The 26,648-nt window shown below is 41.7% G+C and overlaps 1 protein-coding gene across 10 annotated transcripts in view; it reads right to left on the reverse strand.

The window, feature by feature from the left end:
• LOC147113118 (serine/threonine-protein kinase MRCK alpha-like) overlaps positions 1-25,026 on the reverse strand; it is a 705,238-nt gene extending 680,212 nt beyond the window's left edge. For 2 of the 10 annotated variants that reach the window (XM_085997999.1, XM_085998000.1), the window contains exon 1: positions 23,868-25,025. In XM_085997999.1, coding sequence (XP_085854125.1) covers positions 23,868-24,042 — 175 coding nt within the window. In that variant the 5' untranslated portion in view covers positions 24,043-25,025. Of the gene's footprint in view, positions 1-23,867 lie in introns of all 10 variants that reach the window. The other 8 variants (XM_085998003.1, XM_085998005.1, XM_085997998.1 and 5 more) reach the window with 7 other exon arrangements.
• Positions 25,027-26,648: the final 1,622 nt, after the last annotated feature.

Here is a 26,648-nt window from a genome sequence, read left to right on the forward strand (position 1 = left end):
TGAGTGGCAGGAGGCAGAGGGTGATGGTCGAAGGTTGCTTTTGTGACTGGAAGCCTGTGTCCAGTGGGGTACCTCAGGGATCGGTGCTGGGTCCCTCGCTGTTTGTGATCTACATTAATGATTTGGATGAGAATGTAAAGGGTATGATCAGTAAGTTCGCGGATGACACGAAAATTGGTGGGGTGGTAAATTGCGAGGAGGAAAGCCTCAGGCTACAGGACGATATAAACGGGTTGGTCAGATGGGCGGAAAAGTGGCAAATGGAATTTAACCCGGAAAAGTGCGAGGTGATGCATTTTGGACGGACAAATAAGGCAAGGGAATACACAATGAGTGGTAGGACCCTAGGAAGTACAGAGGGTCAGAGGGACCTTGGTGTACATGTACATAGATCCCTGAAGGCAGCGGAACAGGTAGATAAGGTGGTTAAAAAGGCTTATGGGATACTTGCCTTCATTAGCAGAGGCATAGAATATAAGAGCAGGGAGGTTATGATGGAGCTGTACAAAACGCTGGTGAGGCCACAGCTGGAGTACTGTGTGCAGTTCTGGTCGCCTCACTATAGGAAGGATGTGATTGCTTTGGAGAGGGTACAGAGAAGATTCACCAGGATGTTACCTGGGATGGAGCGCCTCAGCTATGAAGAAAGACTAAACAGGCTGGGGTTGTTTTCCTTGGAGCAAAGGAGGCTGAGGGGGGACCTGATTGAGGTGTACAAAATGATGAGGGGCATAGATAGGGTAGATAAAGAGGAACTTTTCCCCTTAGTAGGGGGGTCAATAACAAGGGGGCACAGATTCAGGGTAAGGGGCAGGAGATTTAGGGGGGATTTGAGGAGGAACTTTTTCACCCAGAGGGTGGTTGGAAGCTGGAACTCACTGCCTGAAAGGGTGGTAGAGGCAGGAACCCTCACAACATTCAAGAAGCATTTGGATGAGCACTTGAAATGCCATTGCATACAAGGCTATGGACCAAATGCTGGAAAATGGGATTAGACTGGACAGGGAGGGATGGGCGGCGCAGACACGATGGGCCGAAGGGCCTCTTTCTGTGCTGTAAAACTCTATGACTCTATGACTAATTCACCTTGATGCATCTGGGGTTAGCGAGAGGTGGAAATAATCAGTCAGGAATGCTATCTGAATTCAACAGCGGCTAAATACATGTCATAGGATCGGGCTCAGGTACACTTCCTGTGGAATAGTCTGCTGACACTCACTGCCTAGGCTCATACATGAACGGTCGTCACTTGTGGGTGAGGCATCAGAGGTGTCACTTATGGTGTCAAGAGTGGCAGCACTCTCACCTCTGAGTCAGAAGGTTGTGGGTACTAGCTCCAGTCCAGAGACCTGAGCACAAAATCTAGGCTGACACATGTGCAGTACTGTTGGGAGTGCCGCAGCCAGAGGTGCTGGCTTTCAGATGAAAGGTTAAACCGAGGCCCTATCTGCCCTCTCAGGACATAAACCACCCCACAGCACTTGGAGCTGCGAAGGCCGAGGGGGGACCTGATTGAGGTGTACAAAATTATATGGGGCATAGATAGGGTAGATAGAAAGGAACTTTTCCCCTTGGTGGAGGACTCAATAACCAGGGGGCATAGTTTCAAGGTAAGGGGCAGGAGGTTTAGAGGGGATTTGAGGAAAACCTTTTCACCCAGAGGGTGGTTGGAATCTGGAACTCACTGCCTGAAAGGGTGTTAGAGGCAGGAACCCTCGCAACATTCAAGAAGCATTTAGATGAGCACTTGAAAGGCCATAGCATACAAGGCTACGGACCAAGTGCTGGAAAATGGGATTAGAATAGACAGGGCTTGATGGCCGGCGAGGACACGAAGGGCCTCTTTCTGTGCTGTATAACTCTATGACTCTATTCGAACAGCAGGGCAGTTCTCCCCGGTGTCCTGGCCAATATTTATCCCTCAACCAACATCACTAAAACAGATTATCTGGTCATTATCACATCGCTGTTTGTGGGATCTTGCTATATGCAAAATTGGCTGCTGGGTTTCCTACATTACAATAGTGACTACACTTCAAAAGTACTTCATTTGCTGTGAAACATTTTGGGACATCCCAAGATCATAAAAGATTCTATATGAATGCAAGTCTTCCTTTCTTTTATGGTACTATAGCCCAAGAAAAGTCACAAGGGGAAGAAAAAAATGCAAATATTGGGAACTGAATGGTACAATGGTTTTACATATTTATTTTCTTCCCATTAGAATCCAGTCCCCTCTGATGGGATGGTAGTCACCTATTAGCTCCAGACACTACAGAATTCTACTGAGGCCAACACAGTATTAGTGGAAAGCTGGAGTGAGATTTAATTATGGAGAAAATAAGTTCTTGAAGCCTTTGTATACTGCATTATATTGATGTACTCAAGGGACATGAAAATGAACAACCCACCAACTGTAAATGTTCTTCAGAACACAGCAAGGCCTGCTTCTCTGGTTTGCTTTAAATGATTCCTTGGCAGATGGCGACTACCAATCTCCCTAAATCAAATAAGGATGACCACGTAGTTAATGAAGTATTTCAAGTTTGCTATGGCAAATTTAGTGGAAGTATCTGGCCACAGGCATATTAAACAACAGAATGGTTTATACACTGTAAACTGAAGAGCGCGCCCCTCTGGCGCGATCATCTTGGAACTGTGCCAGTGTAAGGAACCGCAGCTGTGCATTCCCATTCTCATCCTTTCCCCTACCCACCCAAGACCAGTCAGATACAATTTCTCAATATGTGGCACAGAGGCAGGTACATATACACCCACTACAGCCTTGGTTACTGGGCCTTAAGTGATCAAGGCAAAAATTGACCCAATCTGTGGGCACAGGTTTTTAAATTTAAAAGAAAAGCATATTCAAAAGATATTCCCTGAATAGGAATGGTGGTTAATGGAAAGTTTTCAACACAATGCGTCCCATCTTAAAATTCATTTATCGCCATTAGAGACAGCAAGTCTTTCACTACTTAAAGAGAAAAGACAAGGAAGCAGTGTAGGAAAGTGATTGGGGTAAGGATAACCAGATTGTGTCAGGAAGGGACAAAACGTACAAACAAGAGTGCACTAACAAATAGGGTCCAGGTAAGACAAATAGGGCCATAGTACAAAAAAATGTTAGGGTGTCTAAAAATGTTAAAAAGACAAATCTAAAGGCACTGTATCTGAATGCACGAAGCATTCGTAATAAGGTAGACGAATTAACAGCGCAAATAGATGAAAACGGATATGATATCATTGCGATTACAGAGACATGGCTGTAGGGTGACCAAGGCTGGGAGCTGAATATCCAAGGATATTCGATATTTAGGAAGGACAGGCAAAAAGGAAAAGGAGGTGGGGTGGTGCCGTTAGTAAAGGATGAAATCAGAATAGTGAGAAAGGATATTGGCTCAGAAAATCAAGATGTAGAATCAGTCTGGGTGGAGCTAAGAAGCACCAAGGGGCAGAAAACATTGGTGGGAGTTGTATATAGGCCTCCAAACAGTAGTGGTAATGTAGGGGACGGAGATTGATTAATGGGAAAAAATAGAGTACGAGAGTAAACTTGCAAGGAACATAAAAGCGGACTCTAAAAGCTTCTACATATATGTAAAAAGAAAAAGATTAGTGAAGACAAATGTAGGTCCCTTACAGTCAGAAACGGGAGAATTTATAATGGGGAACAAGGAAATGGCAGAGCAATTAAACAAATACTTTGGTTCTGTCTTCACAGAAAACTTCCCAGAAATGCTAAGGAACCAAGGGTCTAGTGAGAAGGAGGAATTAAAGGAAATTGGTATTAGTAAAAAAAAAGTGCTGGAAAAATTAATGGGACTGAAAGCTGATAAATCTCATGAGCCTGATAATCTGCATCCCAGAGTACTAAAAGAGGTAGCCATGGAAACAGTGGATGCATTGGTTATCATCTTCCAAAATTCTATAGATTATGGAACAGTTCCTGCAGATTGGAAGGTGGCAAATGTAACCCCACTATTTAAAAAAGGGAGAGAAAACAGGGAACTACAGACCAGTTAGCCTAACATCAGTAGTAGGCAAAATACTAGAGTCCATTATAAAGGATGTAATAACAGGACACTTAAAAAATATCAACGGGATTAGACAAAGTCAACATGCATTTATGAAAGGGAAATCGTGTTTGACAAACCTACTGGAGTTTTTTTTGAGGATGTAACTGGTAGAATAGATAAGGGAGAACCAGTGGATGTGGTGTATTTGGATTTTCAGAAGGCCTTTGCTAAAGTCCCACATAAGAGGTTAATGTGCAAAATTAAAGCACATGGGACTGGGGGTAATATACTGGCATGGATTGAAAATTGGTTAACAGACAGAAAAGAGAGAGCAGGAATAAATGGGTCTTTTTCGGGGTGGCAGGCGGTGACTAGTGGGGTACCGCAGGGATCAGTGCTTGGGCCCCAGCTATTCACAATATATATATCAATGATTTGGATGAGGGAACCAAATGTAATATTTCCAAGTTTGCTGACGGCACGAAACTAGGTGGGATTGTGAGTTGTGAGGAGGATGCAAAGAGGTTTCAAGGCGATTCAGACAAGTTGAGTGAGTGGACAAATACATGGCAGATGCAGTATAACGTGGATAGATGGGAGTTATCCACTTCAGTAGGAAAAACAGAAAACAGAGTATTATTTAAATGGTGATAGATTGGGAAATGTTGATGTACAGAGGGACCTGGGTGTCCTTGTACACCAGTCACTGAAAGCAAACATGCAGGTACAGCAAGCAGTTAGGAAGGCAAATGGTATGTTGGCCTTCATTGCAAGAGGATTTGAGTACAGGAGCAAGGATGTCTTACTACAGTTATACAGGGCCTTGGTGAGACCACACCTGGAGTAGTGCGCGCAGTTTTGGTCTCCTTACCTAAGAAAGGATATACTTGCCATAGAGGGAGCGCAGCGAAGGTTCACCAGACTGATTCCTGGGATGGCAGGACTGTCGTATGAGGAGAGATTGGGTCGACTAGGCCTGTATTCACTAGAGTTTAGAAGGATGAGAGGGGATCTCATTGAAACGTATAACATTCTGACAGGGCTAGACAGACTGGATGCAGGAAAGATGTTTCCCCTGGCTGGGAGTCTACAACGAGGGCTCACAGTCTCAGGATACGGGGTAGGACATTTAGGACTGAGATGAGGAGAAATGTCTTCACTCGGAGGGTGGTGAACCTGTGGAATTCTCTACCACAGAAGGCTGTGGAGGCCAAGTCACTGAATATATTTAAGAAGGAGATAGATAGATTTCTAGACACAAAAGGCATCAAGGGGTATGGGGAGAGAACGGGAATATGGTATTGAGATAGAGGATCAGCCATGATCATATTGAATGGCGGAGCAGGCTCAAAGGGCCGAATGGCCTACTCCTGCTCCTATTTTTCTGTTTCTAAAATTCTTTAGAAAGCTGATATTTCCTAAGATAAGAAATGCTTAGAAAAGATTATCCCAGTTCCTAACATTAAATGCATGAAAAATAACTCATGGGTAGACAGTTGGAATAAATTCTGTTAAATTTGATGTGCAAGTTGCCAGAAGTTGAAATTCAGCTTTCATCCCAACTAGTTTTGCACATCTTCCTTCTCCAGCACTTCAAAGACGGCCATAGTACACCCCTGATCTTGATGTTCTATCTCCCACATGCTACTCCCCAATGTACCACGCCTTTGCAGACATCTATACAGACCTTCACTAATACGTACTGAGTAACAGAAAATAAAACAATCCTGCAAGCGCAGAAGGAGGCCATTCAGCCCATCATGCCTGTGTCAGCTCTTTGAAAGAGCTCTCCAATTAGTCCCATTCCCCCACTCTTTCCCCGTAGCCCGATTCTCTATGCAAAGCAGGTATGTAAAAGAACAGTCATCATGAGTATCACATTGTGGAAGAAAAATCCTTTATTTCTGTCTTTGGTGGCACTAGGGAAACCATCAAAGAGCAATTACTGAGGCCCTATATGATGAGGGAACAGAATATCAGCATAGAGTGTCATTACCCTGATGGGACTTCTAGTACAACTGTGCATGTTATCGAGCAACCTCGCATTGTCGGGTTCAATAACTTTTCCAAGGCAAGTGATCTGTGCTCACTATTTAAACAATACTGGTCACTATATTTATTTTTGAAAAAAAGACAAAAGGAGGTTAATTATTATTCTTTGTCCTTTTTCCTACGAGATATCTAATCTTGTTTTCTCTGTATTGAGCCACAAATCCAAATGATCCATCAGAAAAAGATGGGAAATATTCAAATACAAGTGTAGTGATTACATCACTGGACTAGTAATCCAGAGATCGTGAATTCAAATCCCACCATGGCAGTTTGAGAATTTTAATTCTTTTTTTTTTTTTTAAATTGGGGGGAAAAAGCTGCTATCAGGAAACGTGACCATGAAGCTCTCGGATTTTCACAAAAACCCGAGTTCATGAATGTCCTTTAGGGAAGGAAACCTGCCGTTCTTACTCCGGTCTGGCCTATATATAACTCCAGTCCTACGCCAACGCTAGCTGTCCTATGAAGTGGCCAGACAAGCCATTCAGTTGTTTCAACCACTGTACCACATGGACTACATCGGTTCAAAAAGGCAGCCCATCACTACCTTCTCAGGGCAACTAGGGATGGGCAATGCCAGCCTTGCCAGCGATGCCCACATCTCGATTATGGAATAATAAAAAAAATATAGAACCACAGTCATAAGGCATTGGTTTTCTCCCATGACACTTCCCACAGAAAGCTCCGAGCAACATAAGAACAGGAGTAGGCCATTCAGCAACTCATGCCTGTTCGGCCATTTAATTAGATCATGGCTGATCCTGCTCCTATCTCGTGTGTCTAATTCTGTTAGATTCAGGAGATGGTTCAGTGATAGTAGATTGGCGGTTAGGATCAGATCAGCCATGATCTTATTGAATGGCGGAGCAGGCTCGAGGGGCCGATTGGCCTACTCCTGCTCCTATTTCTTATGTTATGGTCTGAATCTCAACTCCATCTATCCACCTTGGTTCCGTAACCCTCAATAACCTTGCCAAATAAAAATCAACAATCTCAATTTTGACCCTCAGTCACAGCAGCTTTTTGGGGGGAGAATTTTCCAGATTTCCACTACCCTGTGTGAAGAAGTGCTTTCTGACATCATCCCTGAACAGCCTAGCTCTAATTTTAAAGGTTATGACTCCTTGTTCTGGACTCGCCCACCAAAGGAAATAGTTTCGCTCTATCTACCCTATCAACTCATTTGATCATCTTAAACACCTCAATTAGATCATCCCTTAATCTTCTGCATTACATATCACAAGCCTAGTCTATGCAACCTGTCCTCATAATTTAACCCTTTTAGCCCCAGTATCATTCTGGTGAATCTGGGCTGCACCTCCTCCAAAGCCAATATATCCTTCTTGAGGTGCGGTGGCCAGAACTGAATGTAGTACGACAGATGAGGTATAACCAGAGCTCTGTACAACTGTAACATCACTTCCGCCCCTCTTGAGATAAAGGCCGACATTACATTAGCCTTTTTAATTATTTTTTGTACCTGTCCACTAACTTTTAATGACCTCCCACCCCAAATCTCTGCTCATCCACAGATGCTAGCTTCTCGCCATTTAGAAAATACTCTGATCTTGGTTAGCATGTTATCTGGGAGAGCCAACCAGTCAAGACAAGGAATAGAAAATTATAGTCTGGGACAAGTTAACCAGAAATATTCTCACGTCTCCTGGTGGAACCAGGACAGGCCAAAGCCAAGTTGGCTGCCTCAGGATGGTGAACACTGTGATGCAAGAACCAGGATATTTTTTTTTTTTTTTTTTTTTTTTTTAAACTGGTGTCAAAGCTCCAAATGGGTGCAATTTTTATTATTGAGTTTGTTATTGAAAAAATGGCATCAAGCTTTAGAGTAAAAGACAGCAATTTCATCTGTAAATTAGAACAGGACCAAAAAACTGGTAAGTTTATAATTTAAAAACTAATGTTTGCCGATGGCATATTGACATTCAATTGTAAAATTTTACTAAAATAACACTGCCGACAGTCAAGGCATTATACAAAATAAAAACGAGGTCAACATGCAATGACAAGGAAAGTCTGAGTTCCAGCATTCCTGCTGTACAATTATTGTAAACCGGTTCATGGCTTAATCAATGAACTCATCCAGGGTAATAACTAACTTAATTCCAAGCAGCTATACAAACATAAACTACAAAAGTCTTTCACCAAAAAAATGCATTCACGCAGCACTGTTTAGTATGATGACAAGCTAATAAGGTGGTATTATCTTCTCTTTCCATTAGTGTCCCAGCATACTGTTATCACATTATACTCTTATTACTCTAAAGTTCCATTTACTATTATTAACCACTCCACAAACCTACTGACATGACAGGTCTACATAGAATAATGCAACCCACACTGGGTGGCTCAACATTGTTCAAAAGGGTCCCTACCCACATCTCCACTCATCCATCACAACCTCAAAGTCATGAAGGTATTAAAGGTCCCTCAGTCAGGAATGCTGGTACACTCCAGGTCAGAATGCACAGGCAGACAGGCAATTCTTTTTCAATACTGGCTTTCTAAACATTTTAATTAGTGGCTCCAGTCAGTGCCATCTTTCACAAAAAAAATCTTTCATAAATCTGCCTTACACCTTGTCAACAAGGATATGGTGCAGCAGATAGGACTGACAATCCTCAGTGAGGAAGCCTGAAAATCCACTTCTTAAAGTGTCAACCAAAAGCAAGCGATTGCATTACTGCTGGGAAAGCTTGCGGGGGGGGGGGGGGAAGACAAGGAATTCCACTTGAAAGGCCCAGGTGGGACATGGGGAGGGGCAGAAACTGCAAACCCCAACACTGGCTGTGGCAAGCTGTGCACACACATCTAGAAAACACCATGTTAGAGCAAAATGCAAGAAACAGACTGCATGCGCAGCTACACATCCACAATTTTTGTATAAGGGAAACTTTTGTGATTACAACTTAAGAGTGCTTTATGAAAAGTATATAAATGTATTGTATATCGAATGTGATAAATGAAAAACCTGAACATGAGAACTCCCTCAAAATGATTGATTCCTCACAGCAAGCCTCCCAACTTTAGCTAAACAAACTTGTTCCAGACTCTGCTGTGCAAGCAGTTTCGTACTAAAGTGAGGCATACCTTAGCAGTTGATACAAACCATTAGCATTAATGCATTGCTAGATTGGTCAGTGATTTGAGTACTTTAGGTAGAGGAGATTCAGCATTTTTTTCCTCTCAGCTTACTCAAACAAGCATTTTTCCTCTGGAAAATAAGTATCAGCGATGCATAAAGCAGACTTTCTCAGTTCTCCTTGCCAAAACTCTCTATCAGCAGCACAGTTGAAGTCGTGACATTATTTTTTTAAAGCTCTAGATTTTATCAGTAGGCACTTAAAATTCTGATATCAGCCCCAAAAAATGTTTAAACCCAAGTATTTCTTCCACTTCGGCAACCTCCTGTAGTAGCATTTTATATAGCATAAACCTAGCCTCAATGTATCAGCATTTTAACACATTATTTATACTATATTCTCTAATTTTAGAATTATTAACTGCTACATTGTTCCCACAGCAGCCCCTTCTGCCAACTGCCACCCCAGAGGAAATTACAAGCGCAGTGATAAAGCATCACTTCAGAAATGAATGACCTTCCCAAGACTATCTGAACACCCTTTCCCAAAGTACACAGACTCGTGCTACTGAGCAACTTCCAAAAGGGAACTAAACAGGCAGTGAAAACAAAGATTAAATGCCAAAATTATTTTGAGTTGGTAAATCTCTAGCATTGCCCTTACTATAATGTGTGCTACCACAAAGAGAACTTGGATCAGCTGTGTTTAAAAAAAGTGAGAATCAGACAAAAAAATTGTTTTGTTTTTTTTTTAAACTGCTTTTTCAGATTTATAGGCAAACATGTTACTTCGAAAAATGGCCCACTAAAATGTTTCCAATTACAAAATTAAAAAATAAATTTCCCCAGAATATACTCCATCGGCTATATAAAGTCCTCCTTCACTGAAACGGTGCTAACCAAATAAAGGAATGAAAACTTGCCGAGTTTTTAGTAATTCTGCAAGTTTGGTTTTATTGGGATTGGGGGGGAAAGAGAACTATAATTACAGTAATTCCTGCAGAAGTGTCCCACAAAGTGCTGGGAAACAGGTTCATGCACCCCACTCATGGAACGTTTCCAATCTCAGCCATGCTATCAACAAAGGTACCAACAGAACATGCATTTCTCCACAAAGAGCCTCCTCCAAGACTGGATGTCATACAAGCAACCTAGCAACAGAGGCAGTGGTTGGATCAAGAGTGGTGGCGGAGAGGTGGAGTTGGGTACCATCAGTGTACATGTGGAAGACGACTGCACGTCTACAGAAGATATGACCAAGCGACAGCACATAGATGAAGAAAGGAAGGAGCCATAGATGAAGAATAGATCCTGGGAAACTCTGGAAGTAATGTTATGGGGGGAGAAAGAGAAGGCATTGCTGGGAGATATTCTGGCTACAACTGTACAGATAAGAGTGAAACCAAGCGAGGAGAGTCCCAATGAATTGGACAATGGAGAAGAGACAATGGAAGATGATGTGGTCAACCATGTCAAAATGCTGCAGAGATGTCAGGGAGGGGTAATACACTACAGTCACAGTCAAAGATGATGCCATTTTTGACTTTGGTATAGCTAGCTATATTTTGGTAAATATTTCAGCTCACAGCAAAGGATATCAATTTTTGACAATTCTTTTCTAGCTCTTAGTATCCAGGGTTGCATCACATTCTCTTGAATGAGCTACAGCACAGTCAAAGTAAAATTCTCCCCACTCTCTCTCATGGCTGAAACAGCCAAATAATGTGGGGTTTTGTGGTGCGAACCCACTAGGTAATGGACTGAGGCTGCCCAAACTCACCTCAAAATCACTACCAAACTGCTAGTCTTAAAAAATAAGGTTCTCAAAGAGCAGCCAGGTAATTTGGAAAAGGGTTAGACTCGAGCAGTTTGTCAGTTCTCAGTAGGACCAACAGCAGGAGTGCAAGTAATTCCATTCTAGGTAAAGATAAAGTAACAATGTCTAACCCTATCTAGTCATGCTGCGTGCTGACTGATCATATACTGTGCTGACAGCACTCGAGTCCTGCAGCCCACAATATGCTACCCAGGAGAATAAACAGCAGCCAATTTTAAAATGAGAACATAGAGAGATAGTGAACACAAAACTAGTCTCTAAAACCATTAAACTGTGTTATTTTACTTAGGTATACAGACTGACATTTCAAGTACACATGTACAACGAACAATAACATCAGGTTTTTTTTGGGGGGGGGGGGCGGTGGGGAGGAGGAAATTCTATTGAAACCGTACTTCAATGTGCAAATGTATGGTGGCCCTTCAATAAATCAACTACACAATTTTAAGAAATTCTGTTGGGTTACCAAACTTGCTAAATTGTCAGACATAGATTCAGGGATATGGCACTGGCAATAAAAGGAGAGGTTTGCTGAGCAGCACATCACATGCCTAACTGACAAATCAGGCAAGGGTTGGCTTAAATGGCTTTTTTCATCCCTGCTTTCTTAGGGAGAACTAACAGTATAAAACAATGCCGTATTATTAAAAGATTTAAATTAGGTTGACCCCGTGTAAGTGGGATACAAATGTTTCCTCAAAAGGCAAATGCACATCTCATTAAAAGGATTTATCAGTAATACATCTTTGTCAATGCGCCAATTACAGTAAAACCTGTTTTGTTGCTTACAGCTATCTTTAATAGCCAATCACCATTATAAAAATGACTCACATATAGTGCATCAATCTGCCTTCAGAAGACAAGATTTTTTCCCGTTATCATAAAATAACGCCATTTAGACATTCCATACACACTAACGGTTCTCGCACATCAAACTGTAATTCTCAACAAATTTAGGACATTTACAATCACAATGCAACAATGTGAAACTACCTGACTCTTGAGAAACACCCCTCTCAAATATCTCCAACAACTATACAAAAGATATGCCTAAAACAAGCTGAACAATGATGGAAAAGCCCCTGGATAAAATTTTGGAAGAAGTTTGTATGCATAGTCAGAGATTCTTACCCTTAATGCTGATAACTTGGCCTCTATTCCATAGCAGATATATCTTGAATATGTGATCTATTGCATGGTATACAACCAGACTGCAGTGCCAGCTTAGCTCAGTGGTAGCACTCTTGCCACCAAGTCAGAAGGTTGTGTGTTCAAGCACCTCTCCAGGATGCAAGCATGTAACCAAAGCGGACACGCCAGTGCAGTACTGCATTGTCAGTGGTGCCATCTATCAGATGAGATGTTAAACCAAGATTTTCCCTGCCTGTGCAAGTAGACATGATACTATTCGAAGAAATACAGGGGAGTTCTCCCAGTATCCTGGCCAATGTTTCTCCTTCAACCAATACCACCAAAAACGTGGCCATCCATCTCACTGCTGTTGCTTGTTGGACCTTGCTGTGCAAAATTTGGCCAACACGCTTACCTACATAACAGTGAATTAATTGCCAAAGTAATTAATTGGTTGTAAAGCATTTTTGTCTCTCTTTTAATCACAGAATCTCAAAGCTTAAATCTATTATAATAACACGTTCAATAGTGTGCGAGAAGTGCAGAGTGTACTGTGTAGTCTGGCTAGTGTGATTGAGGTTGAGGCCCCTCCACCCTTTTTATTGTGATTAGCCAATTGATAAATCTGCTCAAAGTACAGTTTGCTATTTTAGGCATTCCCTTGTAACATACAGCTAAATAAATCCCAGTATCACTGTTCAAATAGCATGGTAAAGTCCTATTTATAAATAAAACTACTTGCATTTATAAAAATGCAAAAACTGGAGAGTTATGTGAAATGCAATCTGAACAGCGGTGATGCATAAGCATACCAGCAGTGCTGAAGAGCAATGAGGATTTCAGTCAGCACTACCAGAAACATACCCAATATGTAGTTATATTTTTGTGACACTTATATCGCAACTTATCATGCTGAAACATCTCGAAGGTCTTCATACAATAAATTTACTTTTGAAATGTAGTAACTTATGTAGGCAAACTTCTGTTCAAGCTATACAGTTCAACCAGCAGCAAAACTAAAATCAGGCAACCTGAACCATGTTTGTATACCTCATGCAGAGCAACATACTCTGGAGTGTATTCCAAAGTGGTAACATGTTTCAGAACTGAAATAACAGCAAACAGCAGCTTGAGCTTTGCTCTCAATCTTTATTACATCACCTCAGCCCCTTTGACATAGTACAGTCAGGGAACACACTGCAGGTTATCATGTAAAGAGGGAATACTATTCACCTGCAACATCAAGTGAGATTAAACCTGCAGTACAGTAAACTCTTTCTTATCCGGTACCTATGGGACCAGGATGGTGCCAGTTGATGAAAAATTCTGGATAACAGAGGTATACCTGAAATAAAGAATAGATTTGCCTTCCAAAGCTAGGCTTTATTAACTTTAAAATCTGCAGCACATCTTTCCACATCCAGTCCCAACCAAAGCTGGAAAAGAACTGAATTTAAGGTGGCCACCACACATCATGTGACATCAACTACCAATGAGATTACAACATATATCCCAAGGCAGTTAACAAACAACCAATCACAATACTTTTACTAAACAAGGAATAATCACCACATTCACCCCTCCTTTTAAAATATACTCCAACCTAAATAACCTTTACAATTTATAATTAATTATTTACAACTAAAACTATGCACAAGAGTAAAACTGTTTACATGACACAACACTAAGTGAACAACAACAAATAATAACATTGCACATAAGTATTAAGTATCTCTCAACTAAAACAATATAATATATTTCAACAATTTTAAAACATTACTATCAATTTAAAAGTCCATTTTCAATCGGTCGACCGGATATCTTGTTCGTGTCGACCTTCTTAACCTTGGTGAAATTCCTTGCCCTCCCACACCAGAAGGCACAGAAGTATCTTCAGCAGGAAGGCTATCCATATCCCGATTTTCAACGGTTTCTGGATTAGAAATCCCATCAGAAGGTAAACTGGGACGGTCATAAACATCCATCAAGGGCTGACTAATAGAAGTATAATTATCTGCAATCGGATTGGAGACATTCGTAGTATCTGTAACAGCATCCACATTATCTAAATCATGACTATTGTTAATATCCTCAGAAGAGGGCTGGCCACCACAAGGAGCCAAGTCTTTAATTGAAACGGTACTTTCTTTCCCATCTTGGAATCGAACATGAGCATATTGGGAATTTGCCTCCAACAGCTCCACCTCCTCCACTAAAGGATCATATTTTGACAATCTAACATGGCGTCGAAGCAGCACAGGTCCCTGCATAGTAAGCCATGAAGGTACCGAATATCCCGTAGTAGATCTCCGCGGATAGTTAAAGAGCCTTTCATGGGGGGTCACATTAGTAGCCGTTGAAAGCAATGATCTAATGGAATGCAGGGCATCAGGCAGTACCATTTCCCACTGTGTATTCTTAAGGTTCCAGGATGTCAAAGCCAACATAACTGCCTTCCAGATCACCCCATTGTATCGTTCCCACTGTCCATTACCCTGGGGATTATACGGGGTAGTTCTACTAGTAGAAATTCCCCGACTCTGAAGGTATTCCTTCAACTGGGAAGACATAAAAGAACTTCCCTGATCCGAATGGATATACGCAGGCATCCCAAAGATGACAAAAAGTTGAGTCAGACATTTGATAACTGTAGCAGCTGATACATCTGCACAAGGAAAAGCAAAAGGGAACCTTGAAAACTCATCCACAACAGTAAAAATATATCGGTTTTGAGTAGTTGAAGGAAGAGGCCCCTTAAAATCGACGCTCAAACGTTCAAAAGGAGAAGTAGCCTTTATAAGATGAGCTCGTTGAGGCTTAAAGAAATTCGGTTTACACCGAGCGCAGATAGAACATGATGAAGTCATCCGCTTGACGTCTTCAACTGAAAAGGGAAAATTCTTACTGCGTACGAAGTGTATCATCCTCGTAGCCCCAGGATGACATAAGGCATTGTGAAGATTAATAAGCGTATCTCCGTGAATCACAGAACAATAAGCCCTCGACAGTGCATCAGCAGCAACATTATCCTTCCCCGGACGATAAACTATGTCAAAATGGTAACATGCCAACTCAATCCTCCATCTCATTATTTTATCATTTTTGATCTTTCCAAAATGTTTAACATCAAACATAAAGGACACAGATTTTTGATCAGTTACCAACGTGAAATGTCGCCCCGATAAATAATGTCTCCATTTACGCAATGCTTCTACTATTGCGTATGCCTCTTTCTCTATTGAAGAATGTCTTTTTTCACTATTGTTCAAAGTACGTGAGAAAAAGGCCACAGGTCTTCCATTTTGGTTCAGAGTAGCCCCAATTGCACAATCAGAAGCATCCGTCTCGATCACAAAAGGAACCTGCTCATCAATAGAATGCACAACTGCTCCTAAAATATCCTTTTTAAAATTCTCAAAACATGTCCTGGCCTCCCATGATAGAGGATATGTCGTAACCCGAATAAGAGGCCGGATCTTCCGTGAAAAATTTGCAATCCAATTAGAATAAGAAAACAGTCCAACAACTCGTTGCAAAGCCTTAGAATTAGTAGGACAAGGTAAATCAATCAATGGTCGCCGACGTTCTGGATCTGGTTTAATCTTGTTTCCCGAGATAATATACCCCAATAGATTTACCTCCATAGTCGAAAAGATACATTTCTCTTTATTAAAAGTTAAACCAGCTTTTTCCGCAGCTTGAAGGAATCTTTTTAAATTAGAATCATGCTCCACCCTTGATTTGCCACACACTGTGATGTCATCTAAGTATGAAAAGGTGTCAGAGAGGGAGTTATCACTTATAAAAGCATCCATTGCCCGTTGAAAACAAGCAACACCATTAGTAACACCAAATGGTATTCGGCAAAACTGATACAGCTTTCCACCAGCCTCAAAGGCCGTATATGGTTGATCCTTCTTAACAATAGGAATCTGATGATAAGCACTCTTTAGGTCAATAGTGCTAAAAACCTTATACTGAGATACTTTATTGATAAGCTGATCAATCTTAGGCAAAGGGTACGCATCTAATTGAGTATACCTATTAATAGTTTGGGAATAGTCTATCACCATTCGTTTCTTGTGTCTCTCGTTAGTCGTGACAACTACCTGTGCTCGCCAAGGCGAACAACTAGGTTCAATGATTCCTTCCAATAAGAGACGTTGAACTTCAGAATTAATAAATTCTCTATCCTGACTACTATATCTTCTTGACTTGGTAGCAATTGGCTTACAATCCGGCATCAAATTGGAAAAAAGTGATAATGGAGAAATGGATAAAGAGGTTAATCCACAAATAGATAAAGGTGGCTTAGTCCCTCCAAATGAAAGACTAAGAGACTCGTGTAACTGAAGCACATCATGTCCAATCAAAATATCCGCACAGAGATTAGGCAAAACAGATAGGCGTATATCAGTATACGTATTACCTAAAAGAATCATTTTCACAAAGCAACAACCAGCTATTTGTGAAGTAAGGGTCGTCTGAGCCATACACACCTGATACGTAACAGGCGAAATTTTCAAATGCTTCTCCTTCGCAAACTGAAGACTTATAAAACTCTCAGTACTGCCCGTATCTATAAGGGCCTTCACTTCCAACCCATTAACTTGAGCCGTAACTATAGCTTTGTTTAGGCCATGAGCAAATGCAGCAGAAATTGATGCAATAAACGCCCTATCTAAAGGCTGAATAGTCACAGAGGAGGAGGTGGTGAAGGAGGGCCCTCCCACACCAGGAGAGGAGGAGGTAATTGAACCTGATGATTTGCACACGCGTGCATAATGACCTCTCTTGCCGCATTTACTGCACACAGCCTCCCGAGCAGGACACTTCAGACGAGGGTGCCGGATATTCCCACAAAAATAACACTTCTGAATCCTAGAGGCAACAGCCGCCGAAGTAGAAACTGTTTCAGAATCTAGTAAACCACTCCCATTAAGTCCACATAATTCCTTTTCATCCGAAACTGCCGAAACCATAGTCGCAGGCCGATTAAAAAGAGCATAAGAATCCGAACTTCTCTGAGCCACATCCAATGTAGAAGCTTGCTCAAAAGCACTTTTAAGATCCAAAGTCTTATTTTCTAACAACCGCTGACGAATTGATCTAGACAGTAATCCATTAATAAAAGCATCCCGTACCGATTCTTCCTTATATTCTTCAGCCGTCACGGCCTTATAATTACAGTTAACGCTAAGGCGCCGAAGTGCTTGTAAATAAGTATCCAAAGATTCTCCCACCTGCTGCCTACGGGCAGATAGAAGGTGACGTGCAAATACCTCATTCTTTGGTTTAACAAAAATCTTTTCCAATGTAGAAATAGCCACTTCATAAGTTTTACAGTCCAAAATATATTTATATACATCCAGAGCAATGTAGTTGATCAGCATATTCAGCTTATTTAGAGACTCTTGATCCAACACGCCCAAAAAGTTTTTAAATGTACAATACCAATGTTTCCATTTATCATCCACTCCAGCAGAATTGGGGTCAGCCTTGAATCGTTCTGGTTGAAGATATCGCTCCATTCTAACATAAAGTTAATAAATTGAAATAAAGAATAGATTTGCCTTCCAAAGCTAGGCTTTATTAACTTTAAAATCTGCAGCACATCTTTCCACATCCAGTCCCAACCAAAGCTGGAAAAGAACTGAATTTAAGGTGGCCACCACACATCATGTGACATCAACTACCAATGAGATTACAACATATATCCCAAGGCAGTTAACAAACAACCAATCACAATACTTTTACTAAACAAGGAATAATCACCACAATACCTACCAAGGCAATTTTTAACAAACAAAACTAAAAGCCACCGACTAACTCGGCCACCGTGGGAGACTCGGGCTCGGCAAAACGAGTGCTGGATGGATTCGGCAAGATTACCGGTTATCTATTTTGCCAGTTATTAAAGTATTCCGGATGATTAGGTGCCGTTTAAACAAGAGTTTACTGTATTTCAGTTCAAATCACATGTTTCAACCATTGGGTCCCTCCTTCTATGAATTAACAGTGACTGCACTTCAAAAGTAACGCATTGGTTGTGAACCTTTATTTAAGAAGGGAAGTAGACAAAAAGCTGGAAACTATAGACCAGTTAGCCTAACATCTGTGGTTGGTAAAATGTTGGAGTCCATTATTAAGGAAACAGTAACAGAGCATTTGGATAAATATAATTTAATAGGAGAGTCAGCATGGTTTTATGAAGGGGAAGTCATGTTTGACAAATTTGCTCGAATTCTTTGAGGATGTAACATACAGGGTGGATAAAGGGGAACCAGTGGATGTAGTGTATTTGGACTTCCAAAAGGCATTTGACAAGGTGCCACACAAAAGATTACTGATCAAGATAAAAAAATCACGGGATTGGGGGTAATATACTGGCATGGGTGGAAGATTGGCTAACAGGAAACAGAGTTGGGATAAATGGTTTGTTCTCGGGCTGGCAATCAGTAACTAGTGGTGTTCCGCAGGGGTCAGTGCTGGAATCCCAACTCTTTACAATCTATATTAACGATTTGGAGGAGGGGACCGAGTGCAACATATCAAAGTTTGCCGACGATACAAAGATGGGAGGGAAAGCAGTGAGTGAGGAGGACATAAAAAACCTGCAAAAGGACATAGGCAGGCTAAGTGAGTGGGCAGAGATTTGGCAGATGGAATATAATATTGGAAAGTGTGAGGTTATGCACTTTGGCAGAAAAAATCAAAGAGCAAGTTATTATCTAAATGGAGAGAAACTGCAAAGTGCTACAGTACAAAGGGATCTGGGGGTCCTGGTGCATGAAACACAAAAAGTTAGTATGCAGGTATAGCAGGTGATCAGGAAGGCCAATGGAATCTTGGCTTTTATTGCAAGGGGGATGGAGTATAAAAACAGGGAAGTCTTGCTGCAGTTATACAGGGTATTGGTGAGGCCACACCTGGAATACTGCGTGCAGTTTTGGTTTCCATATTTAAAAGATATACTTGCTCTCGAGGCGGTTCAGAGAAGGATCACTCGGTTGATTCCGGAGAGGAGAGGGTTGACGTATGAGGAAAGGTTGAGTAGGTTGGGCCTCTACTCATTGGAGTTCAGAAGAATGAGAGGCTATCTTATCGAAACATATAAGATTGTGAGGGGGATTGATTGGGTGGATGCGGCGAGGATGTTTCCACTGATGGGTGAGACTAGAACTAGGGGGCATAATCTTAGAATAAGGGGCTGCCCTTTCAAAACTGAGATGAGGAGAAACTTCTTCACTCAGAGGGTAGTAAATCTATGGAATTTGCTACCCAAGAGAGCTGTGGAAGCTGCAACATTAAATACATTTAAAACGGAGATAGACAGTTTCCTAGCAGATAAGGGAATTAGGGGTTACGGGGAGAGGGCAGGGAAGTGGACGTGAGTCTAGCTTCGGATCAGCCATGATCCTATTGAATGGCGGAGCAGGCCCGAGGGGCCATATGACCTACTCCTGCTCCTACTTCTTATGTTCTTATGTGAAGTGCTTTGGGACATCCTGGGACATGAAGGGTACTAACTAAATACAAGCGCTTTCATTTTGCAGCATTCTGCCAAATATAACCAAAAATACAAAAACCAGAAGAAATCACCCCATTAACCCAATCTGCATTATATAGGACAGTACAGATAAACCACATCTTGAAGTTTAGACATTAAAATACCACTTCAAGCAAGCAGTGTATGACATCATATAAACCCCCACTATGCATTACTTCCTTGTAATACACTGCAGCTTTTGTGTTGTATATTACATCCGACACACCTTCCACAGAAAAACAATGGGAGTGGGAAACTGCAGGAAAAATGCCTCTAGGTCCAGGCAGGAACTTCACACAGTTTTTCAAAGTGACATCATATCAAAATTAAACATCTCTATGACCTTAAATCAACCGACTCCTAAACTAAAAACAGAACTTAAAAACGTCAACTAAAGCTAATTTACTAAAACAGGAAGCAATTATAAAGGCACTGACCACACAAATTTCCAGACTTTAGACAGAGTGTGAAAGGAACTTGCTACACTAGTTAAAACCACGATTCTAACCATTTCCACCTCCCCCATAGAATCATTTCAACATGCAAGGGTCGAGGGGTGGCTAGAGGGTGGGAAAGAGCTAAAAACATGCCATCACGTTGCAGGTTTCTTTTAGGGCACTGGTTGCAGATCAAAAATTGCCGGTACCCTACTTCTAGACTTCTCGAAGAAACAAACTTCACAAATCAATCTTTCATGGACAAACCATAATAGGTATATATTTTATAAAAACTCACAACTGTGACTGAGTTATGAATATAAACAGGGTCAGTAACAAAGCATGAAATTTGATAATTAGGGCGTATGTGTGCACTCAATGTTAAAATATTGGAACCAAATTACAACTTTATATTGATTACAGTAAGGTATCATAGTGTATGATTTAGTACATTTGTAGACATTCTCAGCTAGCTAATAAGCATTAAAATCAGTTTAGTGCCTTGCATTAGCATTGCAGTCTTTATAGATCACATCCAGCTAAGCCACGATGCTGGGGCCAAATAAATTTTAAACGCCCAACATAAACCCCACTCAAATTCTGGGGGGAGCAAACATAACTGAAGAACAAGCAGTAGAAACATTCATGCTCTCAGCTGCAGTATACATAAAATAAAAGCTACACTTCACTGCCTTATTTGAAGAAAACATTAAAAGACTGTGTAATTTGCAACACAGTACATCTGGACACAAGTAAAGAAAAACTTTACTATAAACAGCAAACAGTCTTTCAGCCACCCTACAATTAAGGTTCAGCTGTCCTTTAAGATGACAACTGGTAAATTCCCACTCATACAGATCTTATAACCCCACCACTTACTGCTGTGTATCCTCCCCACATTAATCAGTTTAAAACACTGCTGGCAGCTACATCACCATCTTTGGGCAGCAGACATTTTGGAAGAATAGCCAACTGCCACCTTAGGCATTAATCCCCTGAGAACTATGAGAACGTTTGCCTCATATGCCTATATATAGGTGCCAAAGTTGTGCCTGAATCCATACACTGCACATTAACTGTGTGAAGCCTTTGCAGGATCACTACTGCACATAATCCTCTATCATCTCTGCAAAAGCCACTTTATATACACACATTACCCATCAATGCATGTAAAGCAAATGGGTAATGAGCAGAACACATTTGCAGTTTTGATATTACCACGCTCACCCACATTCAAAATATTACCCAATTTTCTGATTGAACACATCAGAAACATTTAAAATGACTTGTACTGGACGCTTTTACGTTTTCAGACTATAAACTTGAGCACCACACACTCACAGGACTGTACATCCAGTGGTAAGCCAATTGCATTTTATTTTATTTATTATATATATACACCTCTCTTGTACCCACTGTATAAATCTGTATCAAGTGTTGACTAATTATATAAAAGGATTGCAGAGAAGCTGTAGTGCATCACAAGAGCAGTAATACAGCGAGAAGCTCAAATGTCAAACTATAAAAGGGAGTTGGTTGAGTGGTTCATTAATGCCAGCTGAACACCAAGGTAGTACCTCCTTTAAAATGCATTACAGACACCAATCGAGGGGAGGGAGGTGGGGGAGTTAGATGGTGTTCATGTGGAGGAGGGGAGAGGGACACTGCACATTATGGCCAATAGTGACAGACCATTTAATGTGATCAAATCATATGATTAGAACCGGAATTTGACTTAATTGCATGTTGCATCTGAATATAATGTATGTTAAAAATTTCTATGCCTCATGTCAAATAACCCACTTCCCAAATTATCAACCCATTCAGCGGGTCCACTTATGCCAATGTCATGCTGCCTAACAATAATCGACAACAGGAGCACGCAACATGTATCCAGATTGGCAGAAGGCACCAACTCAACCATTTATATGCACAGATTTATCAATTAATACAAGCAACATATAGCACAGGAGGTAGACAGTCAGCCCATCATGTCTGTACTGATAGCTCTTCAACTGGAGCTACCTGCTCTACAATTTCCCTGTCCTTGTATCCTTTAATATTCTTCCTTTTCAAATGTTTACCTAATTCTCTTTTAAATGACCTTATACACACTGCCTCATTAGCTATTTGCGATAAAGCACTCTACATTTTAATAACCCTCCGTGTGAAATCATTTATCATTTCCTCCTTCTAAGGATAGCATTTGCCCTTGTTACTGATTTCAGCAGAACTATCACTATTGACCCTCTCAAAACATTTATAATTTTGAAAACCTCCATTAGATCCTCTGCTTTTGCTTTTTCTGTTCCAATAAAAAACAAAATTTTTGCACCTTTCTTCATAATTACTGTATATTCTAAAATTTCTGGTATTAATCCAGTGGATCATTACTGTACACTCTACATAGCTCAAATGTCCTTACTAGCCCAGAACTGTCCAGAAATTCTCACATTACAAGAGTGGCTACACTCCAAAAGTACTTCATTGGCCGTAAAGCGCTTTGAGACGCCCGGTGGTCGTGAAAGGTGCGCTAGAAATGCAAGTCTTTCTTTCATCAGTCTAACTTGGATATTTATCTTGAAATAGGTCATGCAGATGCTATGCTACAATAAAAGAACCAGACCACCACAAAAGGTTAACGCTAGTTACAAACTGCGTTAAAATGTTTAATAGGGCTATAAATTCTTGGGCACTCCACGTACTTTTTTCCTTAACTGTCTCCAAGGTTGCAGGGCATAATAGTGAAGAAAACACCTTGAGGGCGTTCTGGTCAAGTATGACGTGTACTCACTGCATACTTTATCAATACCATTTCTAACCGAATTGTCTCCCTAGCATTTTAGAGGAAACGGAGTATCATTTCACTTTGCAACCCAGCTCCAGCTGTCACAGTAAACAATTATCTGTCACATCAGCAATTGGAACTATATAAAGTACAGATAGATGCAGCATTCCCCCGTCAGTCTGCAGACTAAGAACATCGTAATGTCCGATAGAAAAAGCGAGATGCTCACCCTATGCTACAAGGCTGGATAATGACTGCTCAAAATTTACCATCATTTCTCATATTTCATGGAAGGGGGAAATTGCAAACATATTTTTGCTAGAATGTGGCACTTTTCGGCTACAATCTACCCTCAAAAGAGCCACAGCAAATAAAGCAGCACTGAATCTCTCTCTAAAAACCATCTGCAGTCTTCGTGATGCTCTAGGATTTGAAAAAAATAAAAGCCTCAATTGTGTTTATTGCCCGACCATTAGAACACAGCAAACACACGGACGCAATTCGATTTCATTCCCAAAGTGATGTTTATTTAGAATAAAATCTACGAATGGATTGCTACTAAAACGAAAAATATCCAAAAGGACTGCAGTCGGAACACGCGTTAGCAGCAGGCCTGCATGGAAGGTTCGTGTCTGCTATTTCCCCTCCATGCATTTTGCTGGATTTGCAACACTGCTTCCTAAACCAGAACAAAAAAGAGGGGCGGGGAAAGCTACAATTTTAAAATGCTTTCATGATACCAAACGACCGAAAGCAGAATGTAACAGAACTGAAAATTATATACCACACACACACGCCACTCCAATGAAGACAGACTGTTTTTTATGCAAACACCAACAAATGTTATTAACCCCAACAAGTTAAATGAGATGTTGATTTTTTTTTCTTTATTTAAAGAAATGCATTGGATGCAGCACATCTTGGACTGGGGAGGGGTGGTAAATTATCAGAACTCACCCCACTCTAAAAACTCGGTGATGTTTTTCTCCCTTCTGAGGGGAGAGTTGGTGCACTCATCGTACAGACAGATGATGATGTCCAGCAAGGTCTCGACGCTCACCGCCAGACCGTTTTTCCGAGGTCCGTCAAGGATCATTTTCTCCAGTTTCTTCAAACGCACTTCTGCAGACATCTTGGCTTCAGTGACGAGCCTTTAACCGGCGAATCGCTCACTCTCGCGATCAAATATTAAGAAGAAAATAAATTTGACTCCTTTTTCTTCCCTTCTAAAAATTAAAAATAAAATGGCACAATTGAAGCAAAAAGGGAGGAAAGAGTGGGGAGAACGGGAGTGTGTCTCGGGCTCAGTTATTTAGAATAGTGCTTTTTTTTTAATACAAAAAACAAAATGTCCAGGTCAAAACGTAGTGTAATAATCCCGGTAAAGACATCCAAAGCCGGCACAGAGACGGACAGGCATTATTCGCCCATTTTATCCTCTCCCTCGCTTCAATTGCAGAAACCAGCAGAGCTGCTGAAGGTTATTTCAGTTTTTAAAATTCACAGTTCACACCGCAGCAGGAAGATGTATCCTGTCCCCAAATCAAAGTGGTTTTGGAAAACACACACGGCACACGATGGTGATGAATGATGAGAACGCTCCTCCTCAGGAAAACCGCGTCGGCTTCATTTCATTCAAAGGAGACAGAAAAAAAAACTCATTATTTTTCCTCTCTCTCGCTCCCCTCACAAGTTTTCTTTTTTATTCCCCCCACACACACAAACACGAATAATTTTTTTCTCCCGCATCAGATCTCTCCGTCTGTTTATTTTTTTTTCTCCTCCGTTTTGGTCAGTGAATAACCAATGTATGTTAAACGGCGGCTGAATGTTTATTCTTTATATATAAGATAATCTAACTGCCGTCTCCTTCCTCTCTCACTGGAGCATCACCTCACTCTCTCTCCTCTTCTGCTTTGCTTTGCTGCGGCCGCCGCTTCTGAGGTAAAAAAATAAAACATGGCGGCCGCTCTCTGCGGACTGACGGACGGACAGCCGGGCGGGAGGGGGAGGGGACAGCGCGCCAGCCAACGGACAGCGCAGCGCCGCCCAGCACGCCGGGATACTGGAGGACCAAGGTGCGAAGGGAGGGGAGACAGCGCAGCACGCCGGGATACTGGAGGACCAAGATGCGGTCGGGAAAATCAACTAACTGTCGGGAGACGACCGCCGGTATAAAGGAGGATGGGCGGGCGAGGTGGTAGCCAGTAGGGGATAAGATCAATTAACGGGCGGTACTTTTGTTTGGGGGGGAAAGAGGATAGCTGTGGAACATCAAAGAGCAGGAGAACATAGTCTGAATATCGGCAGGGCGGAGTGTACATGTTAGGTTCACCTTTAATGGTCGACACCCTCCTCCATCATCCCGGGATCCTGCCAAGGAAGATGGGGACGGACAGGTTAGAGCAGAGGACCAGCCAGCTGGCACTGCTGCCAGCCACAGCGGGATATATAGTAGGAATGGCGTGGGTGGATGGGGGAAAGAAATAGAAGAACGTGAAGCACGCAGGAGGATGAGGGAGCACCACACACAATCCGGCTAGCGGACGCACGCACGCCGGGATACTGGCAGGATAAAGGAGGCCGCTGCTGGAGGACCAGGAGGCTGGCGCATGCGCGCAGACCTGCGCGTGCGCAAACCTGGTTGCTGAATTGCGGAGACTGATTTGTGAATATGGAAAGATGAAATCGACAAAAAGGGCATGCATGAACGAACAATTGCACCTATCACCTTACTGACGTCAGATACGCTTCCAACCATGCATGCTGCCCTTCAAGGATATTTGGTCATATGTTTTGCAAATAAAATACTCCGGTCAGCAAGTGATGAAAGTCCATCTGAACGCGCGCTAATGGTAAAGGGCTTCAAATAGGAATTGCAAGCAATAAATAATCGTCAACTCTAGCAATATTCCGGACATCTGGCGAGTTCTAGCATCGGACCACTGAAAGGCAAAGTGCCACTTTTTTTTTTGCAAAGGGTGCACTTGGGAGTAGAAAATGTTTCCGTTTTAGGCAGCCAGTGTCACCTTCAAGCTCTCCCAGATCTGGTACAGCATACTTCATTCAATGCAGAGGTTAGCTCCCTCTGCTCTGCCCAAATAGAGTGCCCTCTAGTGTACCACGATGATATTTCCGTTTCATTCACTGGCCATCCTTGCGGCTTAGTTGTTAATTATTAATTATGAGCATATATATATGGGTTTGGATTTAGAAACATAGAAGATAGGAGCAGGAGTAGGCCATTCGGCCCCTCGACCCTGCTCCGCCATTCAATGAGATCATGGCTGATCATCCAAATTCAGTACCCTGTCCCTGCCTTCTCCCCATATCCCTTGATCCCTTTAGCCTTAAGAAATATACCCAACTCCAACAATTTAAAGAGTTTGTACAAAAGGACACATTTCAGTGGGTCAAATGGCCTTTAACTTGTCTTATGTTTGCAGAGTGCCAATTATTGCCAAATGAAGGGTCAGCGCAAGAGGGCACCAGCAGACACAGTCCTGATGTAACAGCTGCAGTGGCGCCCGAGCATTTTCAGGGCCGACGAGTCTTTCTTTAATTGACCTGTTAGTTTGTTCAGTCATAATCAGCTTAGAGGAAAATCCTGTTGAAGGTGATGATTCCTTTTTTTTAATTGCACAATATATAATGCACACCAGGAAGGATTAAATGTATTAGTCACTGGTCAAACAAGCTCCCTGTGACCTTCACGACTAATAGAGTGGACAACAGGCC

This window comes from Somniosus microcephalus, chromosome 9 (assembly GCF_052327205.1).
Source record: "Somniosus microcephalus isolate GS21.2 chromosome 9, FLI_Smic_1.0, whole genome shotgun sequence".
NCBI classification, from domain to species: domain Eukaryota; kingdom Metazoa; phylum Chordata; class Chondrichthyes; order Squaliformes; family Somniosidae; genus Somniosus; species Somniosus microcephalus.